The sequence below is a fragment of the Dromiciops gliroides genome, chromosome 3 (genome assembly GCF_019393635.1).
Source record: "Dromiciops gliroides isolate mDroGli1 chromosome 3, mDroGli1.pri, whole genome shotgun sequence".
Lineage (NCBI taxonomy): Eukaryota > Metazoa > Chordata > Mammalia > Microbiotheria > Microbiotheriidae > Dromiciops > Dromiciops gliroides.
Window position 1 is genome coordinate 31,474,359 of NC_057863.1, and position 21,125 is coordinate 31,495,483.

At 47.6% G+C, this 21,125-nt stretch overlaps 1 protein-coding gene across 1 annotated transcript in view; it reads left to right on the forward strand.

Annotated features, from left to right (window-relative positions):
* Positions 1-389: 389 nt before the first annotated feature.
* Positions 390-21,125, forward strand: part of PRKCI (protein kinase C iota) — a 68,771-nt gene continuing 48,035 nt past the window's right edge. Inside the window, exon 1 of the mRNA XM_043995629.1 lies at positions 390-540. Coding sequence (XP_043851564.1) covers positions 413-540 — 128 coding nt within the window. The 5' untranslated portion in view covers positions 390-412. The remainder of the gene's footprint in view (positions 541-21,125) is intronic.

The window sequence follows — 21,125 nt, forward strand, 5'->3', positions numbered from 1 at the left end:
TTTCGGGGAGATCATGTGTGACAGGATATGGATAGAAGAATTTAGACTAGCTCCAGGTTGGGGTTGCTACGAGATTGCCTCTCCCTATGGACGAGGAGGAATGGCTCCTGCGTGGGGCCCCCCGCCTTGCGGGAGTGGTCCAGCCCAGAGGCGGCCCTTCCCGGCGGGGGCCGGAATGGTGGCTCCGGCGGCTCCGCCCCTCCCCGCCCCGCCCGGGAATGTGGAGGTTTGGAGGGAGCGCGGTGGGCGGGCCGGAGGGAGGCGCCGAGGCGCCGGGGCCGCGGCGGAGGAGGCGGAGGCGGAGGAGGCCGGCGGCGGCGGGAGTGCCCGGAGCGGCGGCGGTGGGGCAGCGGCGGCGGCGCTCGGCCAGGCTCCCCGCGGTGCGGCCGCTCCGGCGCGGGGCGGCGGGGAGATGCCCACGCAGCGGGACAGCAGCAGCATGTCCCACCCGGGCCCGGGCGGCGGCGGCGGCGGGGGAGGGGGCGGCGGCGGCGGCGGGGACCACGCGCACCAGGTCCGGGTGAAAGCCTACTACAAAGGGTGAGTGAGCGCGGGGGCCGGGGGCCGGGGGCCGGCCGGGGGGCGAGCCGAGCGAGTATCCCGGGGAGTGGAAGCCCCCCGAGGACAGGGGCCGCGGCTCCCTTGCGCCCCTCGAGACTAACGTGGTGTTTACGGAACAGGTTATGTACGACCGGGCCGAGGGGGCGTCCCGGGGAGTGGAAGGCCCCCCCCCAGGGCAGGGGCTGTTTTTGTCATTGCCCCCTCCCCCCCAACGTGGTGTTTACGAACAGGTTAAGTCTGACCCGGCAAAGGGGACATCCAGGGGAGTGGAAGCCCCCCGAGGGCAGCGGCCACTTTTGCCGCCGTGTCCCCCCCCCCCCCCCAGACTAACAGTGCCCTTCACAGAGTGTTGGCTGCTCGGGCCGAGGTCGGCCTGGGCAGAGGGACTTCAGGGGGAGTGGACGCCGCCGGAGGGCAGGGGCTGGCTTTGTCCTTGTGCCCCTCAGAACTTGGCACTTAGAAGTTTGTCTCATTTGGATCCGTTTGGAGGAGATAGAATGTCAATTTCTTGAGTCGATCACGTGACAGACATTTACTCAACACCCACTCTGCGCTTGGGTTAAGAACAGAGGCAAGAGAGGATCCTGCCCGCAAGGAGCTTACACCTCTATTGGGTGGGGGGGGCAACATGCAAAGAAGTATAAGCAAACTAGTTACAGACAGGTTAAATAGGTAATAATCATGGGGGGAAAGCTCTAGACTTAGGAGGGGTCAGGGAGGGCTTCCATAGAAGGGGGGGGTTAGTTTGGACTTAGAGGAGTGGAGAAGTTCTGTGTTCTGTCATTCTGTATCTCTTTGTCAAGAGGCCACGTGGTGTAGATGGTGGGTGGAGCAGGTGGTTACAATCCCCCTACGCCTGACCCATCTCCTTATCCAGATCCAAGAACTTCCTGACTTTTGTGGAATTGAGTGGTCCTCCAGGGATTTGGGGTCAGTGGCCCTGAGTTTGAAGCCAGTTCGTTTTTTTAGGAACTGTGTGACCTTGGTCAGGTCATGTGACCTCTGGGCCTCTAAAATGAAAGGGATTGGACTCCACACTTCTTCTCAGCTCTGGGTTTAGGATGCTGAATTCCCCAGTACCTGGGGTGGAAGTCCTTAATGAGTGTAGGCAGAGACCTCGAATGCTAGAATTTAAGCCTTTCAAGGGTTCGCTTTCCCCCCCTATTGCTGTTGATCCCCTGTGCCTGGCTTATAGGAGATGGACTTGGTCGAGTGATGGAATATGGGGGAACATCTAGAGGACCTTGGCTGCCCAGCCTGCTTCCCTTGGTCTTCCTTTGCTCTCCATATGGGCCCTTGATGAGTTCTTGTTGGGTTGGGTCAACTAAGTCCCAGCAGACAAAGAAAACTTCAGTCTACAGTTAAGGCTTCCCATGCTCCCAGTAAGCTGTTAGGTCCTGGAAGGTCAGCTTGGTCTCGCGTCCTCGGCATCTAGCAACCCTTGAGGGCATTAGAAGGCTCCATGAGTGCTGGTTGGTTTGTCTCCCCTTGGCCTGGCTGAGGGATGCCCTTTTGGGGGAGCTGGAGGTGGCTCTCAGAGGGTCCCCATGGGGCTGTGTGGCCTTGGGGATTGCCTGGATACAGTTGGTGCACAGATAGGCTTTGCTTTGGGCTGGCATGTGGCAGGAGGTTAGAACGAGCCCTGTGAGTTAGGCTGTTTTCCCTTGGCGATAGGCTGCAGGACCGATTGTGGTAAGCTGAAGCAGGCAGGCCTGAAGTCATAAGGAACAAAAGAAAAACCCACCAGGTTACGCAAGTGGCCCTTATCTGGGCACTGCCCATAGAACTTCATTACTGTTTGGGCTGCCAGGGATTTCAGACCAAGCAGTTAATGGTGGGATCTCCCCAAGTTTAGGAGAACGGTTATTTGTGGAGTCCCTCCCTTGCTGGGGTTCTGAGGACCTTGGTTTAGGATGGGAACCCTGCAAGATGAGAAGAAAGCCATCCCACACCTCCTGGCACCGAATGTAACATTCACTTGGGCTTTCCTCCTATCATCACCTTAGCTAATGTTGCCCCATCTCACCCCAGGCGAAAAGAGCTCAAGCCAAGATATTTGATTAAAGGATATTTTAATTTTAGAACTTTTCTTCTCCCCCAAATTGAAGACTTCCAGTTGTTCAGTTGAACAGCTTTCACTCAGTCTTTGTTTTGTGCGGTTGAATGCCCTCTGTGGTGCCGAGACCAGTTTGGGGGTCAGTACGAAGCCTAGGGTTTTCCAAACAAACACCTTAAGCGTGCTTGCTGCCTTACCCAGGCAGAAGTAAGTGGCTTTAGGGGAAAAAAAAAGTTAGACCGTGCTAATGCCTACATTCCTGAATGGATCAGTGAGGATTGTGAATGGTGAGCTTGTAAGGGAGTGGCTGAAGGTGCCTGCCCCTCTTCTCGCCTGTGTCCCCACAAATGGTGATTGCTGTTTTTAGTGATTCTTAATCGAATTACTGGGTTTGTCATTGTATTGGATTTGATGATTTCTTGCCTTTGGAGTTTGTAGGGCTTGGAGTAACTTAGGATCCCGCTGAACAATTCACATTATGCAGCTAGGGGTTTGTAGCTTTGGCCAGAAGTGTGGGTGTTATTTAATGGGCTCTTATTATTAGGGTAGTTTGTGTGATTTTGAGGGTTCTGCAGCCAGCCTTGGCTCCCACGGAGCCCTGTGGGAAAAACATTTTTGTGTGTACGTGTATCAAAATTGAGAAATTGATTTTAAGTGTTTTTATTTAATAAACAGTTATAAAACTCCAGGTTGTGTTTTTTTTTTCTTGGAGGCTTTTTTCCCTTTTTGAAAGAAACAGTGGTGGCTGTACTTAACAACTTAGGTGATTAGTATCCGGTTGGAATTATGATCCCTTATTTTTCTAATCATCAGGGTCAAGAAGGAAACAGCTTATTCGTTCAGGAATGTCTTTGTAAATTCCAGACAGGTTACAAATATGAGTTGTTATTATTAGCCTGTGACTTCCGGTTTTTTCTAAGAACCCCCAAATTGATGCTTTCCTCTTCATTTAAATAATGGTGACTTTTTGCCAAAGTAAGCCAGGAAACCTGGCGATGAACAGGTTTATCCCACCCCAGCTCTAATTGTCATGATTGAAAGCTTCACTCCTGAACATAAGAAGCGTCCTCTCAATTGATCATTTCTCTGCTTCCCGCCCTGACATCAGACCTACTGAGGACTTCATTTTTATTAGCAGTATTCTCAGCCGGAGGTTGTGCTGTGACAGAGCTGCTTGTTGTATTACAGATGAAACTACAATGAGTCACTAAAGGAGTTGGTTAGTAAACAGGTTGGCTAACTAGGACACCTTTGACCTGATTTTCATATTTTGAAAATCCTCTTTACCAGAAGACATTTTATCGGGAGGATGACTAACGCTCATTCTGAGCCCACAGGTTGAGAGATCAATGCCCCCCCCCCAGCCTTTCTTTGTAGCAGCTGGGGTCATTTTGTAAAAAAAGGACCAACAACTCCCCCCCCATGAGAACCCTTAAGTTCCTTTAAATTTGATCTTTGTGAAAATGTGCCCTCTCCAGATAAAGAAACTTAAACCACACACTTAATTTGATTAGTTGTTCTAGTATTTGGGTAGCAGATTGGCTTTTTCCTTTGTTTAAAAAACACTCTGGGAGCTTCTCTTTGGATTTCCTCAGTCATGACTTTGTTAGTTTATAGAAATGGAATAAAAAGTTCTGTGGGTTAGTGAGAGATTAACATCGTGTAAGCTTTTTTATGGTGAGCTCTGGTTTAGTGGGGCAGGGCTTATCAGTTAAATACTTAAGGAATCAAGTAGACTTCGTCATAAAATAAACGGGGGAGGGGGTTACAGAAATGTTTTCCAAAGTGACATTTCTCAGAGTACTATTTATTGAGCCGTCATAATTTTAGAGATTTTACTGTATAAACCAGCATCAAAGAATCAGTAAAACATTGTTGAGTCACTTATTTGTGTTTGAAACTAGCCTCATGGGGAAATATGTAGAATTTTTCTCATAGTTTGCAAGTCTTGGCAAGCCTGTTTTCTGCTGGTGCGTTTGTTTTCTGACTGCTTTAGTAATGGCATTAATGGACAAGAAGTTGTGTCTCTGCTGGGGGTCTCCCAGGCCCTTCTGGACCCTCTTCTGTCTCCCCCTCTCCTGGTGATCTTGATTCTTGGGGTTCCAGGGTGTCACCTCTTTGGACATGACTCTGAGCCTGGGATATCCAGCCTTTGATTCCTCCCTCGCTACTCTCCCTCAAGGTCTGATTCATGGGTAGCTCGAACTTGACATGGCCAGTGCCCCCCTCCTTTCTGCTTAGGGCATTCAGGTTAACCACCGCCGGGTAGCCTTGACTCTCTTAGCTGAACGCTTTCTGTCCTTGGCGAGCAGCTCTGATGGCTGGCCTGTCCGTGACATCGCCTCCCACCTTTCAAAATCACACTATGTTACTTTTAATATATGTATGTTTTGGAGTGCTTGACCCCTCAGTGACCCAAGCAGCCCACTTAGGAGAGAAGATGCCACCTGCATTTGGGGCTCCCCACAAGCTCCTGCCAGCTGGGAAATCATGAGTCTGGTAAAAAACAACAACGGGTCTGTGCTCCCCTCCCCTCCCTTCTCCTTCCAGGGTGTCAGCTCCTTGGGGCCTGGGGCTTGGCTTTGTATCTCTAGGACCTCCCACTGTGCCTTGTTCAGAGTTTGTGATGTTAAAAGAACACACCCAGCACTTAGCCTAGTGCCTGGCACATAGTAGGCACTTAATAACTATTTATCACCAGAACACAACTGAGAAGCAGCCTAACGAGCCATTGCAAAGCTCCCATGAAAGGCCCTCACTCAAAGCCTATTTACTCTTTTTTTTTAATGAGGCAATTGGGGTTAAGTGACTTGCCCAGGGTCACACAGCTAGTAAGTATTAAGTGTCTGAGGCTGGATTTGAACTCAGGTCCTCCTGACTCCAGGGCCGGTGCTCTATCCACTGTGCCACCTAGCTGCCCTACCTATTTACTTTTTTTCAGCCTCTGTTTTGTCCACAGGTTGTGGGTCTCATTCACACCAGACCCTCCATTGAGGGCTCAGCCCCCATGATTCTTATCTAAACTTGGTATCTCTTCCAGAAACTAACTCTCGGCTGTGACAAAAGAGAAATGCTTAATAGATGCTTATTGAATTGGATTTACAAATCCTTTTCCAAGCCTGTAATTAGAAGAAGGGAGTGAGATTCCTCTGTATGTAGGCACAGTGACAACCAAGGAGTAGATGGGAACAACCAACCAACCAACCTCTGGGGCAGAACTATGGGACTAACAGTAGAGAGGCCTAGAAGCCTTTAAAAAAAGTTAAACTGTCATGAAATGGACAAAAATCAATCACTGCATTACAAAAATGGGGCCTGTCGCCTTCAACCCCTGTAGATGCAAGGATGCCTTTGAATGAAGACCCAGTACAAATGTGAAGAGATGCAGAAAGCGGTCCGGCCCCCCCATCCCTCTGGTGGGAGCTCAGGACTCCTGGAATCATCAGAGGTGTGCGCCGGGCGCCTCTCCCATGCCAGGCCTGGTTTGTCCAGTGAGGTCTCTGCTTCTGACTGCCCCCTTACTGAGGAGCTTTGCTTAGGCGGGGGTCTGTGGGGACCCTCTAACCTAGAGCTTCCGAGGCCAGCCTGCTGCCCTTGGAGAGTATGCATCATTCTATACAGGGCGGCCTTGGAGATGGACAAAGTGTTGGTACCTCCCTGCCTGACCAAGGGTCCCTCAGGCCTGCGGAGAGTGGGAGGCCTGACTATGACAGAGCTTGTTCACAGCAGATCGACGGAACTGTATTCAGCACTTAACAAGCCGAGGGCTCGTCCCTGTCTGTGCCCTTCAAGGACCTCTAGCTTCTGATCTGACATGGGTTCCTACAATATACATGGATGGTCACCATCGATGTGGGGAAGTCATCTACTTGAGTGATACCCGGCCTTCCACCCTGCCCAGCACGGCTGTGCCTGAAGGGGGAACTGAGTGCAGGCCTCTCATTTTACAGAAGAGAAAACTGAGCCACTTGTGGTGTGAGTCAAGTCCCAACCAAAATTCTTCTGTTCTACCAGGACCCTCTCCAATCCCCCTTAATTCCAGGCCTTCCCTCTGATTGTTTCCAGTTTATCCTGTGTCTTTTTGTTTCCACTGTTAGACTGGGGGCTCTGAGACAGGGACTGTCTTTTGCCTTTCTCGCTATCCCCAGCACATAGTAAGTGCTTGATAAATGCTTATTGACTGACTGACTGACTGACTGACTGAAGTGACTAGCGGGAGGTTGCACAAGTAGCAGAGAGCAGATTCCACTCCAGGGGCTCTGAGTCCCAGTCCAGGGCCTTTGCACCTGTACCTGCTGCTTTGTGAGTGCTGACGACTCTGGAGAGCCATGGGGAATAGGCCTAGACCTGTAACTTCATGGGCCTATGGGCCACTCAGTGGAGAACACTCCCCCTCCCAGAACAGGCTGCCCCTTCTCCATAACCTCAGGTCTCAGGAGGATTGTCTGGCCCACAGAGCCAGCCCATACCCGGGTGGTGCCAGCTCTGAGGCTGCCCTCACTCTGCTGCCGTGGCAGTCGAAGCAGACCAGGGGCCCTTTAACTCTCGCTTTTCCTCAGCGGGCACAATGTTTGTGTTGGACACAGTTATCTTGGGTGTGGGAGCGGGAGTTCAAGACCAAGTACAGATTTGAAGTGGATCTTTTAAAGTTGAGATTTCAGGTCTGCCCCTGATGCAGACTGGCTGGTTCTTTGAGCTTGAAGGTCCTGAGAAGGTGCCAGCCCTCACTGGGGGGGGGGGGGCTTTCCTCACCTGGAATTTCCCCCCCCCCATGGCCCAGGGTTGGAGGGGGGTGGGTCTGGAGGGTGCTCAACTGGAGCCCTAAAGGAAGCTGGTAGAGAGAGGGGGGTGTTTCACACATGAGGGACCCTCTGTGTCCTTTCTGGGGACGGCAGAGAAGCTTGTTTGGTCAGAAGTAACTCCCAGACAGGTGGGCCTGAGGCTCGGTGAAGGGCTCTCCAAGGCCATCAGGCCCTGCAGCCGGTGTCAGGAGGGTGGGTCAGAGAGGAGAGGGCCTGGGGGCAGGGAGACCACCCACGGTCACATAGTCACATACATAGTGGGTGATTTCCCATTCAAAGAGCACCAGAACCCAAGGCGTGGCCATTAGCCAGGAGAGTGTGGCGACTCTCAGCTTGCCAGCCGTCCCGTCAATAAGAGTGAGAGAGAGGGATGAGGTGCGTCCCAGCTCATGGGGGTGTCCTCTCCCAAAGATGAGACAGCAGCAGTGTTTGGGGGGGAGGTAACAGGTTCTGTTAGGTTGTGGTGAGTCTGAGGTGCTTCCCACTGGGAATGGCCCCTGGGCAGTTAGTGATGCCCGTCTGGGAGTCACCCACATCAATATGAAGGGGGAGCTGAAGAGGTCATTGATTCAATGCCTGCTGTGGACCGGATCTCTGAGAGACAAAAGAGAAGAGGACCTAGGGCCCAAAGGCTTCAAGGCCTGGACCCCAAATAGCCCTGGTGCTCAAGCAGCCTCCCTCCTGCCCCCACGCCCCCTCCCCCACCGATCCGGAAGATCCGTGTAAAATTGTTTGGCCCTCCCTTCACACCATAGAAGAAGTCTTCCGGCTTCACAGAGTTTCTTCTCTTTTTCCTTGAGACCATACAATACTATTCATCTATTGTATGCATTTCTGAGTTTCTAAATTTTCTGTGTAGTCTGCTGGCTTTAGTCTGCCATCTGTGGCTTCCGCAGAGCTCCCCCAAATTTCCCATTCGGTTTCTTATGCTGACCTGCAGTCAAGATCTGGAAGGGATAACTGGAATAATTGCTTGGGTGCCAGGATGGGGAAAGAGACCCCATCCCGCTTTCCCCTCCTCGCTTCTGCATCTTTGTGTGGTTCTGGTGGGGGAGGGGAGGCAGCAGGTCAGCATGTTTGGACTGGAAAGGGTGATTGCTGTTGGGGGTAAGGTATAAAGAAGGCGGCCTTATCTCTCTTCTCTCTTTCTGCCAGCCTATGGTGTATGGAGGTCTTCATTAGATACAGGAAGTGGCCATTGGACCACCCAAGAAACCGGCACGTTCTGGACTTTGCATGGGGATGCTGAAATTGTGGGAGCACTTTTTGGAATGAATGGGGCAATGGGGAGGGAGGAGCTCAGTTTCTGGTTTTTCTACCTTCAACTGTGAGACTGACCCTCTTCAAAACATTTTGTGAATGAAATATTTCTCATTCAGGAGAGAAGTTAGACCATGTTTCAGTAGATCATTTTCACGGAGTTCTTTTTCAAAGAAGTAGCAGAAGAAGGAATGAATCCTTTTAAGGTCAAGAACACAGAACCTAAGCATGTGCCTCTTGAAGTATTTTGAGATTTAATGGGAAAGCTGAAGATTCCTAGTGTTTTGCTCCTTAAGATTGTATTGAGAGGGCTGCTAGGTGGTGCAGTAGATAAAGCACCGGCCCTGGGTTGAGGAAGACCTGAGTTCAAATCTAGCTTCAGATACCAGATACTTACTAGCTGTGTGACCTTGGGCAAGTCACTTAACCTTCATTGCCCCACACACCAAAAAAAGGGGAAAAAAAGATTGTATTGAAATGTGTAATTTTAGGGAGCTTTGTGGCTAAGCACATCTTGATCTGTTTAAGGCCATTGGGAGGCAAAAACATGCGACTGCAGAAGATGGAACCAGAAATCAAAACGGGGGCTTCTTAACCCAGGTAGGGGTTGTGACATTTTTAAATGAATCTTTTCAAACTTCTGGCAACTGTATTTCATTGTTGCTGTTTTTTCCATGAATCCCGAGTCTTTTATTTTCTGTAGATACAAGTACCTGACTCTTGAAAGGGTCCCCAGACTCCTGAAGGGGTGAGCCCCAAAGAAAGTGAAAACCTCGCTTCAGGCAAGCTGCTGGGCAGCTGGGCCTTCTGCCCTTTTGTTCTCATTAAGCCTTAGTTCTCCAACCAGGATCTGGAGATAGTGAAGTGTGTAAACACGGCCTTTTCCAATTACTCAGGGAAAATGTTTATATAAAACCGCCTTGCATGCTTTGGTTCCTGGGCCTTAAGGAACTTCTGGGAGGGAGGGAGGGAGAACACAATGCTGACCTTGTCTCCCCAGCCCTGTTAAGGATGCTGTGAGGAGTCCTTCTCAACCCTGTTTCCCAGCAAATGCATTCTGGCACTTAGATGGTGTTGTGACCCAAAGCATTTGTATACACATATCCTACCTAAGAATCATTTTAATAGCTCCTTTCTTTACACTTAGAAAAGGAAATGGTTGGTTCACGCGCAGTCGTGCTTTGTTTTCTTGGCTTGTAAATGAAAAACTTTAACAAAGAAAAGATTTTTTCTTTGCCCTATGTCCTCTACTGGGCTTCTTCTCTGGATTTTTTGTTTAAACAGGCAAATCATCTCACTCCCTTTTTAATGCCTCATATGAGGACAGGGATTCCTTTTTCCTCTTTCTTATTAAAGAGTCCATTCCTTTTCTCCTCTCTTTATGTGAAGGGTGATTGACAGTAGTTTCCCCTTAAGTGTAAAGAAAACTTAGGACCTTCAGAGCCTTTTTAAAGGGTGGACTACTTTGGGTTTTAGGACTGCAGTGAGATTTGATTTTTTAAAGGGGACCAGTTACAGTGTTTTCATGGGAGGGGGGACACTTCCCTCTCTTGTTCAGTATAAATTAGAGTTATTAATTAAATACCTGTGGTGTGCTTGCTAGTGCACTAGGCAATGGGACAGTGGAGACAAAATGGGAACGCTCATGGGTCACTAAGAGCTAATATTCTTCTTTTGTTTATGTTAATTAAAATTTTTTTGAGTTCCAAATTCTCTCCCTCCCTCCTGCCCGTCTCATACTCTTTGAGAATGCAAGCAGTTCAAAAGGGATACATGACCTAGATGTAAAAGAGAAGTATTACAAGAAGATTTGAAGAACGTGGAACATATCACTTTATCAGACTTATGGTTAGGTGAACAATTTATGAATAAACGAGAGAGAGAACAGTGAAGTATAAAATGGATAATTTAAATTACGTTAAATTAAAAAGTTTTCATACAAATAAAACAAATGTAGCCAAGATCAGAAGGAAAGTAGAAAATTGGGGGGGAAATCTTATGGACAATTTCTCAGATAAAGGTCTCAATCTCAAATATATAAAGAATTTTGTAAAAATCTCTGAGACTATGAGTCATTCCTCAATTGATAAATGGTCAAAGGAAATGAACAGGAAATTTTTGGAAAAAGAAATCAAAACAGTTTATAGTCATGAAAAAATTATATAAATCTAATTATTGATTAGAGAAATGCAAATTAAAACAACCTTGAAATATCATTTTATACCTAACAGATTGGCTAAAATGCTTGAAGGGGAAAGCAACAAATATCGGAGGGGATGTGGAAAAATTGGGGCACTAATTTATTGTTGGTGTAATTGTGAACTGATCCAACCATTTTGAAGAACAATCTGTAATTATGCCTTAGGAGTTATTAAACTGCCTATATACCCTTTAACCCAGTAATACCACTACTAGGTCTATTTCCAAAGATGATTGGGGGAAAAGGAAAACAACCATATGTTCTAAAATATTTATAGTAGCTCTCTTTGGGGTGGCAAAGAACTGGAAATGGGGATGTCTGTTAATTGGGGAATGGCCAAGCAAGTTGTGTATATGATTGTGATGAAATACTACTGTGCTATAAGAAATGACTAAAAAAAATTTAAAAAAATAATAAAAAAAAAAAAGAAATGACTAGCTCAGTGATCTTAGAAAAACATGGAAAGACCTGCATGAAACAATGAAGACCAAAATGAGCAGAACTATAAGAGACTTAACAATAGTTTTAAGAATAACTTTGATAGAATAAGTCATTTTGACTATTATAAATACCCAAACTAACTACAAGAGACATGAAAGAAGTTATCTGCCCTGGTTTCTTATCATGGCTCATAAGTCTACTGGTGGCAAGGTGCCCCGTAAGCAGCTGGCTACGAAGGTTGCCCATAAGAGCGCATTGGCTACTGGGGCTGTGATAGAAGCCTCACTGGTACTGTCCTGGTACCACAGCGCTGCGGGAGATCCAACGTTAGCAGAAGTCGACTGAGCTGCTGATCTGTAAGCTGCCCTTCTAGTGGCTGGTGCTAGAGAAAGAACTGGTAAATAGAAGTATGTATAGAATGATTGTACATCTTATACACATTTATGTCTAATGAATGATAGGCATCTCTAGGGTAGGGGGAGAGGAGGAAAGAAAAAGAAAAGAAATTTATATGATAACTTTATATTTCCAAGGAATAGCAAGTTGCATATAATAGATTTGCAGTTTCATATACATTCATCTTTTAAAAAATTATATTATGGGGGGGCAGCTAGGTGGCGCAGGGGATAGAGTACTGGCCCTGAAGTAAGGAGGACCTGAGTTCAAATGTGACCTCAGACACTTAACACGTACTAGCTGTGTGACCCTAGGCAAGTCACTTAACCCCAATTGCCTCACCCCCCCCAAAAAAAGTTATATTATGGGAATGCTTGTTTTATTCCATAAATTAAAAAATACATAAGTAAAAAAAGAGAAGGCAAGCAATATCAGTTATACATGTGATGTTTTGAAAAATGTTTCCATATTATTCGTGTTGCAAGGAAAAACAATAAAAAGCAAGAAACAAGGTGAAAAAGTGTGTTTCAATCTTTCTCAGAGTTCATCAGTTCTCGCTTCGGAAGTGAATAGCATTTTTCATAGTGGGCCCTTTGGAACTGACTTGGATCATTGTCTTGATCAGAGTAGCTAAGTCTTTCACAATTGATCATCCTTACAATATTGCTTTTATTCTGTACAATATTTTGCTGGTTCTGCTCACTTCACTTCATATGCGTTCATATAAAGCTTGGGTTTTTCTGAAATCATATTGCTTGTCATTTTTTTGTACCATAATGGTATTCCATGACTTATTTGGGCATTCCCTTAGATTTCCAATTTTTCGCCACCACAAAAAAAAAGCTGCTATAAATATTTTTGTCATATAGGTCCATTTCCCTTTTCTTTGATCTCTTTGGAGTACAGAACTAGGAGTGGTATTGCTGGGTTAAAGGTTATGCACAGTTTTATAGCTCTTTAGGCCTATTTCCAAATTGTTCTCCAGAATGGTTGGGCTACGTCTCAACTCTACCAACAGTGCATTACTGTCCCCATTTTTCCATATCCCCTCCAGCATTTATCATTTTCCTTTACTGTCATGTTAGCCAGTCTCATAGGAATCAGGTGGCACCTCAGAGTTGTCTTAATTTTCCTCTGATAAATAGTGATTTAGAGTATTTTTTATGTGACTATTGATAGCTTTGATTTCTTCTTCTGAAAACTTCCCTGTTCACATCCTTTGACCATTTATCATTTGGGGAATGGCTGTTATCTTTATAAATTTTGTGCCATTCCCTATGTACTTGGGTAATGAAGACTTTCTCAGAGACTTGCAGTTTCCTTCTAATTTTGGCTGCATTGGTTTTGTTTCTGCAAAAACTTTTAAATTTCATGTAATCGGAATTATCCATTTTTACTTCGTGATTCTATCTCTTTTGGGGGGGGGCAGGGCAATAAGTGTTAAGTGACTTGCCCAGGGGCACACAGCTAGTAAGTGTCAAGTGTCAGGCTGGATTTGAACTCAGGTCCTCCAGGACTGGGGGTTTATCCACTGTGCCACCTAGCTGCCCTGATCCTATCTCTTGTTTAAACAGATTATAAACTCTTCCCTTATCCATAGATCTGATGGGCAAACTATTCCCTGCTCCACTAATTTACTTGTGATATCAGCCTTTCTGTCTAAATTATGTACCCATTTTGATCCTATCTTGGTATACATTGTGAGATATTGGTTTATAGCTAGTTTCTGCCAGACTTTTCCAGTTTTCCCAGCAGTTTTTGTCAAATAATGGATTTTTGTTCCAAAAGTTTGGACCTTTTGGGTTGATTAAACACTAGATTACTATGGTCATTTGCTACTGTGTGTTGTGTTCCTAATCTATTCCACTGATCCACTACTCTTTTTCAGGCAGTACTAGATTGTTTCAATGATTACCACTTTGTAATACAGTTTGAGATTTGGTATGGCTAGGCCGCTTTCCTTCACATTCTTTTCCATTAATTCCCTTGATTTCTTGACCTTTTGTTAAGAATTTTGTAATTGTTTTCTAGCTCTTTAACATAATTTTTTTTTTTTTGGCGGGGCAATGGGGGTTAAGTGACTTGCCCAGGGTCACACAGCTAGTAAGTGTCAAGTGTCTGAGGCCAGATTTGAACTCAGGTCCTCCTGAATCCAGGGCTGGTGCTTTATCCACTGCGCCACTTAGCTGCCCCAACATAATTTTTTAATAGTTTGATTAGCATGGCACTGAGTAAGTAAATTAAATTAGGTAGAATTGTCATTTTTATTATATTGGCTCAGCCTATCCATGAGCAATTAATATTCCTCCAGTTGTTTAGATGTCTTTATTTGTGTGAAAAGCAATTGTGTTCATAGAGTTACTGGGTTTATCTTGGCAGATAGACTGCCAAGTATTTTATACTCTGCAGTTATTTTAAATGGAATTTCTCTTTCCATCTCTTCCTGCTGGACTTTGTTGGTAACATGTGGAAATGCTGATGATTTATGTGGGTTTATTTTGTATTCTGCAACCAGTTTTTTAGTCGATTCCTTATAGTTCTCTCAGTATACCATTGTATCATCTGCAAAAAGTGATAGTTTTGTTTTCTCATCACCTATTTTTAGTCATTCAGTTTCTTTTTCTTGTCTTATTGCTATAGCTAGCATTTCTAATATGATGTTGAATATTTGTGGTGATCATGGACACCTTTGCTTCACCCCCCGCCCCCGTCTTCATGGGAAGACCTCTATAGGAGCTTACGTTCTTACAGGGGATTTGACATGCACACATATGGCCAGGGACAGAACACGGGTACATGCAAGGCAATCTGGCTGGAGATGGCACTGACCGCTGGGCTGAGGTGGGGAGGTCTCGGAGAGGCCCAGGGAGGAGGTGCTGCTTGAGCTGTGTCCTGAAGACCAGAGGGTCCAGGGTGAGGAGAGGGAGGTGGGAGCCTTTTGTTTGGGGAGGAGGGGTCTGTGCATCGTGCAGAAAGGGGCTGAGTTCTGGCAAGTTCTCAGTGTGAGAAGAGCTTACGTGTGTGTGATGCTTCCGGTGGAGGGCTGAGGTGGCCAGACCTGTGCCTCAGGATCGGGACTCGGATGGATGATTGTGTCATAATATTCTTTTAAGTACCTACTCCGGGGTGCTGGGGATAGACCAAGCCCAAAGAAGTCGTCCCACCCTCAAGGAGCTCTCTTTCAATTTTTATTGACATAAAACCAAAAGACAGCACCGTCATTTCTCAACAGATCCCTCCCCTTCTCCCACTGAAAGAACTCTCCTTATAACAAAGAAGAACAGAACCCAGTACAGCCAAACTGACGGACACATCAGTCAGATCCAGCAATATCTGCGGTGTCCATCCCTTTAGTCCTTCACCTCTGCAAAGAAGAGAAGGAGGAAGATGCCACCCCATTATCTTTGCTGGGTCTTATGATGACACAATGTTCAGTTTTGGGTTCTGTTGCTGTTGGAATAATTACATGTATTGTTTTTCTGGTCCTGTTGACTTCTCTTTGCATCAGTTCATAACAGTTTTCCTAGGTCTCCCTGTAGTCTTCATATTCATCTTTTTTAATAGTCCAGCAATATTCCATCCCATTCACGTATTTCAATTTATTTAGCCAGTCCCCACTTGGAGGACAAAGGATGATGATCCATCAGTGGGGCCATGGAGGGACTGTGAGGTAGGACAGCAGAAGCAACAGAGAGCAGTGGCAGGAGGGCAGGGAGGAGAGTGTCCAGGAGGGACGCGTGCCCGAGAGTCAAGGAGAATGAGGGCCGAGAAAAGGCCGCTTGATTAGCAGGTAGGTGTTGGGATCTTACAGGCTTCTGAGTGTCGCTTCATTGGTAGGTGAGGGGAGGTGCTGAGGGCCTGTGATAACCGTGGCAGAAATGGGGCGTTCTGGCCCACACAGAGCTTCCGTTCTGAGTCACTACCCTCCAAAATACACACAGAATAAATGGGGTGAGGGGGGTATTGGGAAGAGTCAGGATGAAGGGAAATGGGATTTCAAGTGACAAGGAGGTGCACTAAGGTATAGAGGACAGGCAGGGTATGGGCAAGAGATGCCAGCAAGGAGGCCAGGTTGGCTGGGTCTTAGCATAGAGCCTGGCGCAGAGTAGCCACTTGGTGCATTTATTGACTGACTGACTGACCTTAGAGTGAGGGAAAGGGCATAATGTAAAGAAGTAGGAATTAGATGGGGCCAGGCGGTGATCCACCAAACCCAAGAGCTCCCGTCTGATCTTAGAGGCAGCAGCAAGCCGCTGGCATGTGACACTGTCAGACCCTCTCTTTTAGTCACTTTGGGTAGTTTTCTTGTAGGGGACGCTTGATAGGGCCGGGAGACCAATTAGGAGTACGTTGTCTTAGTCCAGGCAAGAGGTGATGAGGAACAGAGATAGGGCTGTCAAGGGAGGAAAGAGAAGGCCATGGATGCCAGAGGTGGTGTGGAGTTAAAAATGACTGAGATTGGATGGACGATTGATTGGCTGTGTGAGGCAAGGGTTAGGGAGGGGTCCAAGATAACGGCAAGGTCGTGAACCTGGGGTCTTCTAAGGCTGATGATCCCTTAACAGAAATAGAAATGTTCAGGGGCGGGTGGTTGGGGAGGGAAGATGATGAGTTCTGTTTGGAGCAGGCCGAGTTTGAGGTACCTATGGGACACCCAGTTTGACATGGCCGTTAGGCAGACAGTTGGAGGCTGGTCAGTGGTGGCCGGCTACACAGTGGTCAGTCACCTCGGGGAGGTCCCCCTGGAGTGCAGTCAGAGGCAGGGAGATTTGAGTGATGAGGAAGAGTGGCCTGGCAGCCAGGGGGACCAGCCAGGCCACAGCCCTGGAAACCCAGGTGGGGGAGAGATTCGGCAGGAGAAGAGCAGTCAGTGTTCTAGGGGCTACAGAGAGGTCAGAGCCTAAGACATCCGGGCACCTGTGGAGAGGGCAGCTTCCGTTGAATGATGAGGTTGGGGGACAGCTAGGTGGCGCAGTGGATAGAGCACCGGCCCTGGAGTCAGGAGTACCTGAGGTCAAATCCGGCCTCAGACACTTAACACTTACTAGCTGTGTGACCCTGGGCAAGTCACTTAACCCCAATTGCCTCACTTTAAAAAAAAAAAAAAAGAAGATGAATGATGAGGTTGGAAGCCAGAACACAGGGTGGAGGAAGCAGGGCCTGGGGCAGCACTCCAGCCTGAGGGAGTGGGAGCTCCTCTTCTGGGACTTGGGAGGGTGAGGGGAGCTCTGCTGGTGTTTAGGGCCTGCAGGGGTGGGGAGAAGAAGGAAGATGAGCCCAAGGAAGCCTGTGCTGGTGCAGAGCAACCCAGCAGAGCAGGCCTCCATGTAGAGGGGCAGGTCTTGCTGAAGAGAAGGGGCCATTTTTCTCCAAGAGCGGAGCGGAGTTTTGAGGAAAACGGGAGGCCAGAAGGACATTGGGATATGTGAGAGGACGTCGGTGTTATACACTGAAGTCTAGAAGGGCAGACACCAGGACGGAGAGATTCTCTGAACCAGACACTCTGGAGTGTCTTCCAACTCTGCCTTTCCTCTGGCCATCCCCCATGCCAGGAATGCCCTCCCCTCCCCTTCTCCCCACCTTCCCCTCCCCCTCCTCGCTGGCAGACAGCTGCTTTTGGGGTCTGGGTCTGGTCATATCTGGATTGAATCTTTTTTTTTTTTTTTTTGCGGGGCAATGAGGGTTAAGTGACTTGCCCAGGGTCACACAACAAGTAAGTATCAAGTATCTGAGGTCTGATTTGAACTCAGGTCCTCCTGAATCCGGGCAGTGCTTTATCCATGGCGCCACTTAGCTGCCCCCTGGAGTGAATCTCAAAGGAGGACATGAAATCCTTGTGAAAAATCATGACCCCATCCCTCCCCAGGCTTCAGCTCCACCAAGATGGCCTTAGGCCTCCCCAGCGCCTTAGACCTGTCCCAGGTCACTGCCCCTGCCAGATGGTGTTGGCAAGAGCTTGGAGGGAGTGACGGGGTAAAATGAAGGTTTGGAGGGGTTAGGTTGTGTTTGGTTTTGAGTGGTGAGATTTTGGGCTGTTTGTAGGCAGTGGCAGAGGAGCTCTGGAGCTGGCCTTCCGAGTGGGTGGGGGTGAATAAGATCCAGGCCCCCCCCCCCCAAAGGACCAGGAAGGGCCTGAGTTTAAAGACTCAGAAACAGGAGGAAGAGAAGTGAGAAGTGGGGGCGATAAAGGGGCCCATGACCCTCTGGTGTCTTCTCTTGTCTCGCCACTTTGGAGGCCGGGAGGGAAGAGGGAAGCATTGGAGTTGTGGCTGTGAAGAAAGTTAATTGGCTGAGAATAAAAACTCTAGTTATGTTTCATTGATTAGAAAACCAAAGGGTGGAGACTATGGTGACAGACCCAGGGTTTGACTCTTGGCTGCTGTTCTTCCTACATTGTAGCTGTTGTAATCTAGTTTAGTAGCTGTTTGTTAAGCACTTTCCCCCCTTCTTTTTTGCTTAAAGCCCTTTGAATAGATTGGTAAAACCACATGCGTGTATTCTTATCGGCCCTTCGAGGTTCCCTGCACAGCGGCCAGCCCAGTCCTGGACCGTGCATCCTGACACTGACTCAGCTTTCTTGGGCCCCATATGGCTCTGTGGTGCACCCACATGCATAGGAGCTCCCAGGCCTTCCTCCCCCAGTTGCTGTCTAGACTTGTACTGCCTTGAACTTAAGATGTTAAGTTTGAATTCATGATTATGTGGCTAATGCATTTCACCTTTGTCCTGATGTCCTGTCATTCAGCGGCTCTATTAGCTCTCCCTCCCAGGTTAGTGTCACCTGCAGACCCGATGAGGCACTGGTAATGACTGCGTTTAGCAGTCATCCATTCACCCACCTGTGCATCTGCTGGGTTGTACTCCTGCAGAAAACTACATCTTAACAGCGTCTCTGTTGCATTGTATTTTTATTTATCTTGTTAAACATTTCCCAGTTACCTTTTACTCTGGTTCCAGGGGGGATTTTGCTGGTCTTGGAGATTCTGACAGCCAAGTTTGGGCATTTCATCCAGCTTCCTGAGCAAACTAGCCCTGGAAGGAGGTGAAGGGATTTATTTGCTCAAGGTCACCCAGAGAGGAAACACACTAGTACTTGAAGATGCAGTGCATTTGACGGGTGACTTAAATTCATTGAGGGAAGTTAAGTGTTCACTTATCTTTTTATTTACCTTGGCCTGATCTGCCTCTTTTCCCCCAGAGGGCCCCCTAAAGCCGGAGGCAGCCTTAGCCGTCCTTACTGGCCTCAACTCTAGCTTCCACCACACAGTTCTTAGAGGAGCGCGCTTGTCCTCCATCACCCATCCTTGGATCTAAGTCAGCGAGGTCCCTGTGCATCCACATTTGTCCTGTCTTTTAGATAGCTTTCTCTTCTGTTTCCTTTGTGTCTTCAGAATTTCATTCTTACAGCTTTCCTTCTTCTCGTGGATTAATTTCCTCTGTGGAATTTTAGTCCATAGGAACTCACCCATCTTTCCTCAAAACTTTCTGAAATCTGCCCTTCAGACAGGGAGGTCTGAGGATCCCTGGCTTTCTTCTCATCCTTTCACAAGGGCTATGATGGAATTATAACTTCCCACCATGTACTTTTCACCCCAATCTCCAGTTTTCCCTTCTTGGTCAGAATCAGACCAGGATGAAATTTCTCCCAGTTGGACCTAAGTCCATTTTTGAAGAATGAAAACTGTCATGAAGGCAAGATAATGAATTTTTAGTGTGGTCTAGTGAAAAGGGTGAGGCGGTGGATAGAGGCCTGAACCTGGAGTCAGGAAGACCTGAGTTCAAACTCAGCCTCAGATACTGACTGTGTGACCCTGGGCAAGTCATTTCACCTCTGTTTGCCTTAATCCTCTGGATAAGGAAATAGCAAACTGCTTTCTTTGCCAAGAAAACCACACGGACAGTGTTGGTGTGCTATAGTCCATAGGGTCATGAAGAATTGGACACGACTAGGAGTAAGAGGGCTGATGTTCGATGTCTGGCTGTGTGACCCTGGGTGAATCCTACACACTCTGTGTCCTCCTGGAGAATGCAGGGTTTGGGCAGGTTCACTGGGTAAGATCCTGTCCAGAGAGGCAGGCACTGTACCCTAATCATGTACTTGGAGTCAGGAAGTTCTGAATTTAATCTTGCCTCAGACACAGATTAGCTGTGTGACCCCAGGCAAGGAATTAACCTCTTTCAGCTTCAGTTTCCTTATCTCTAAAATGGGGCTGTGGGAAAGGTCAAATGAGATCCCGTCAAGTATTTAGCAAACAATAGAAACATGAATTATTGGTTTATTGCCAGGGTGGGATTCTGTTTGAGGGGTGATCTGTTTCCTGCTTTTGTCCATTTCCTCTTCTGGTGGTATGTAAGAGCTTCTTCCTGCCCTCCATCTCCTCCTTTATCCTTGACCCCCTTCCATGCCTCAGTTCCTCCCATGACTCTACCTTCCTGATAGGCAGTGCTTCCTGCCCACTCCCCACCAGTCCTGCAGCCCCTTGCTTCTCCTGCTTCTTTTGAGTAAGAGATATCCTTGAGAGCCGTTTTCACCTGAGTTCAGATCCAGCTTCCAACACTTCCTGGCACTGTGACCCTGGGCAAGTCACTTCCCTTCTGTCTGCCTCAGTTTCCTCCTCTGTAAAACGGGGATCATCGCAGCGCCAACCTCTCAGGGTTGTTCTAAGGATCAGATGAGATCATGTTTGGAAAGTGCTTTGCAGATTTTAAATGCTGTATATAAATGCTGGCTATTGTTATTATCGGCTAATACGATTATTATTTCCTTTACGTGATTGGAGTTCTGGATATTGTGCCGCTCACCTTGTTCTGTCTCCATAGGTATATGAAAGGTTGCCCACGTTTCTTTCCCATCTGTTGCTTTCCAGGGAGTGATCAGACTGGTTCTTCTCACATCCTCCTCTGTGGTTTCCAGAGTGGTCAGGAGCCTCAGCTCAGCAGTCATCACCCCATTCTCCAGCTTCACAAACCTGCCTTCCTCTTCTGCCTCCCACGGGGTTTGGGGACAGCTGTTAGAGACGCTGTAGCTGCCTCGGGGGGCTTTGGTCCTAGGTGGGATTCTCCTCTTTAGCACTGCTTTCTAGGTGCCTGCATTGGGGCCTCTGTGTCATCGAAAGTAGTCAGAGAAATTGAAGGGCCTCACATGAGGGAACTGGGGCCCTTAAGCAATTTGCCCAAGTTTACATGGGCAGTTGTAACAAAAAGAAAAGGTCAGCAAGACTTTAGGGTGTATGGATGGAAATAGGATAAACAGTACTCTTTATTAAAAATTAGTCCGCCTTTGGAATCTTGTGGTCAGTTTGGCGGGGTGCCATTTGAAGAGGTGCATGAAGCTCGAGCCTCCGGGATAGGAGGGGGCTGGGACCCTTGTCACCATGAGAGGGGATACAGAGCAGTGTGCGGCTCACTG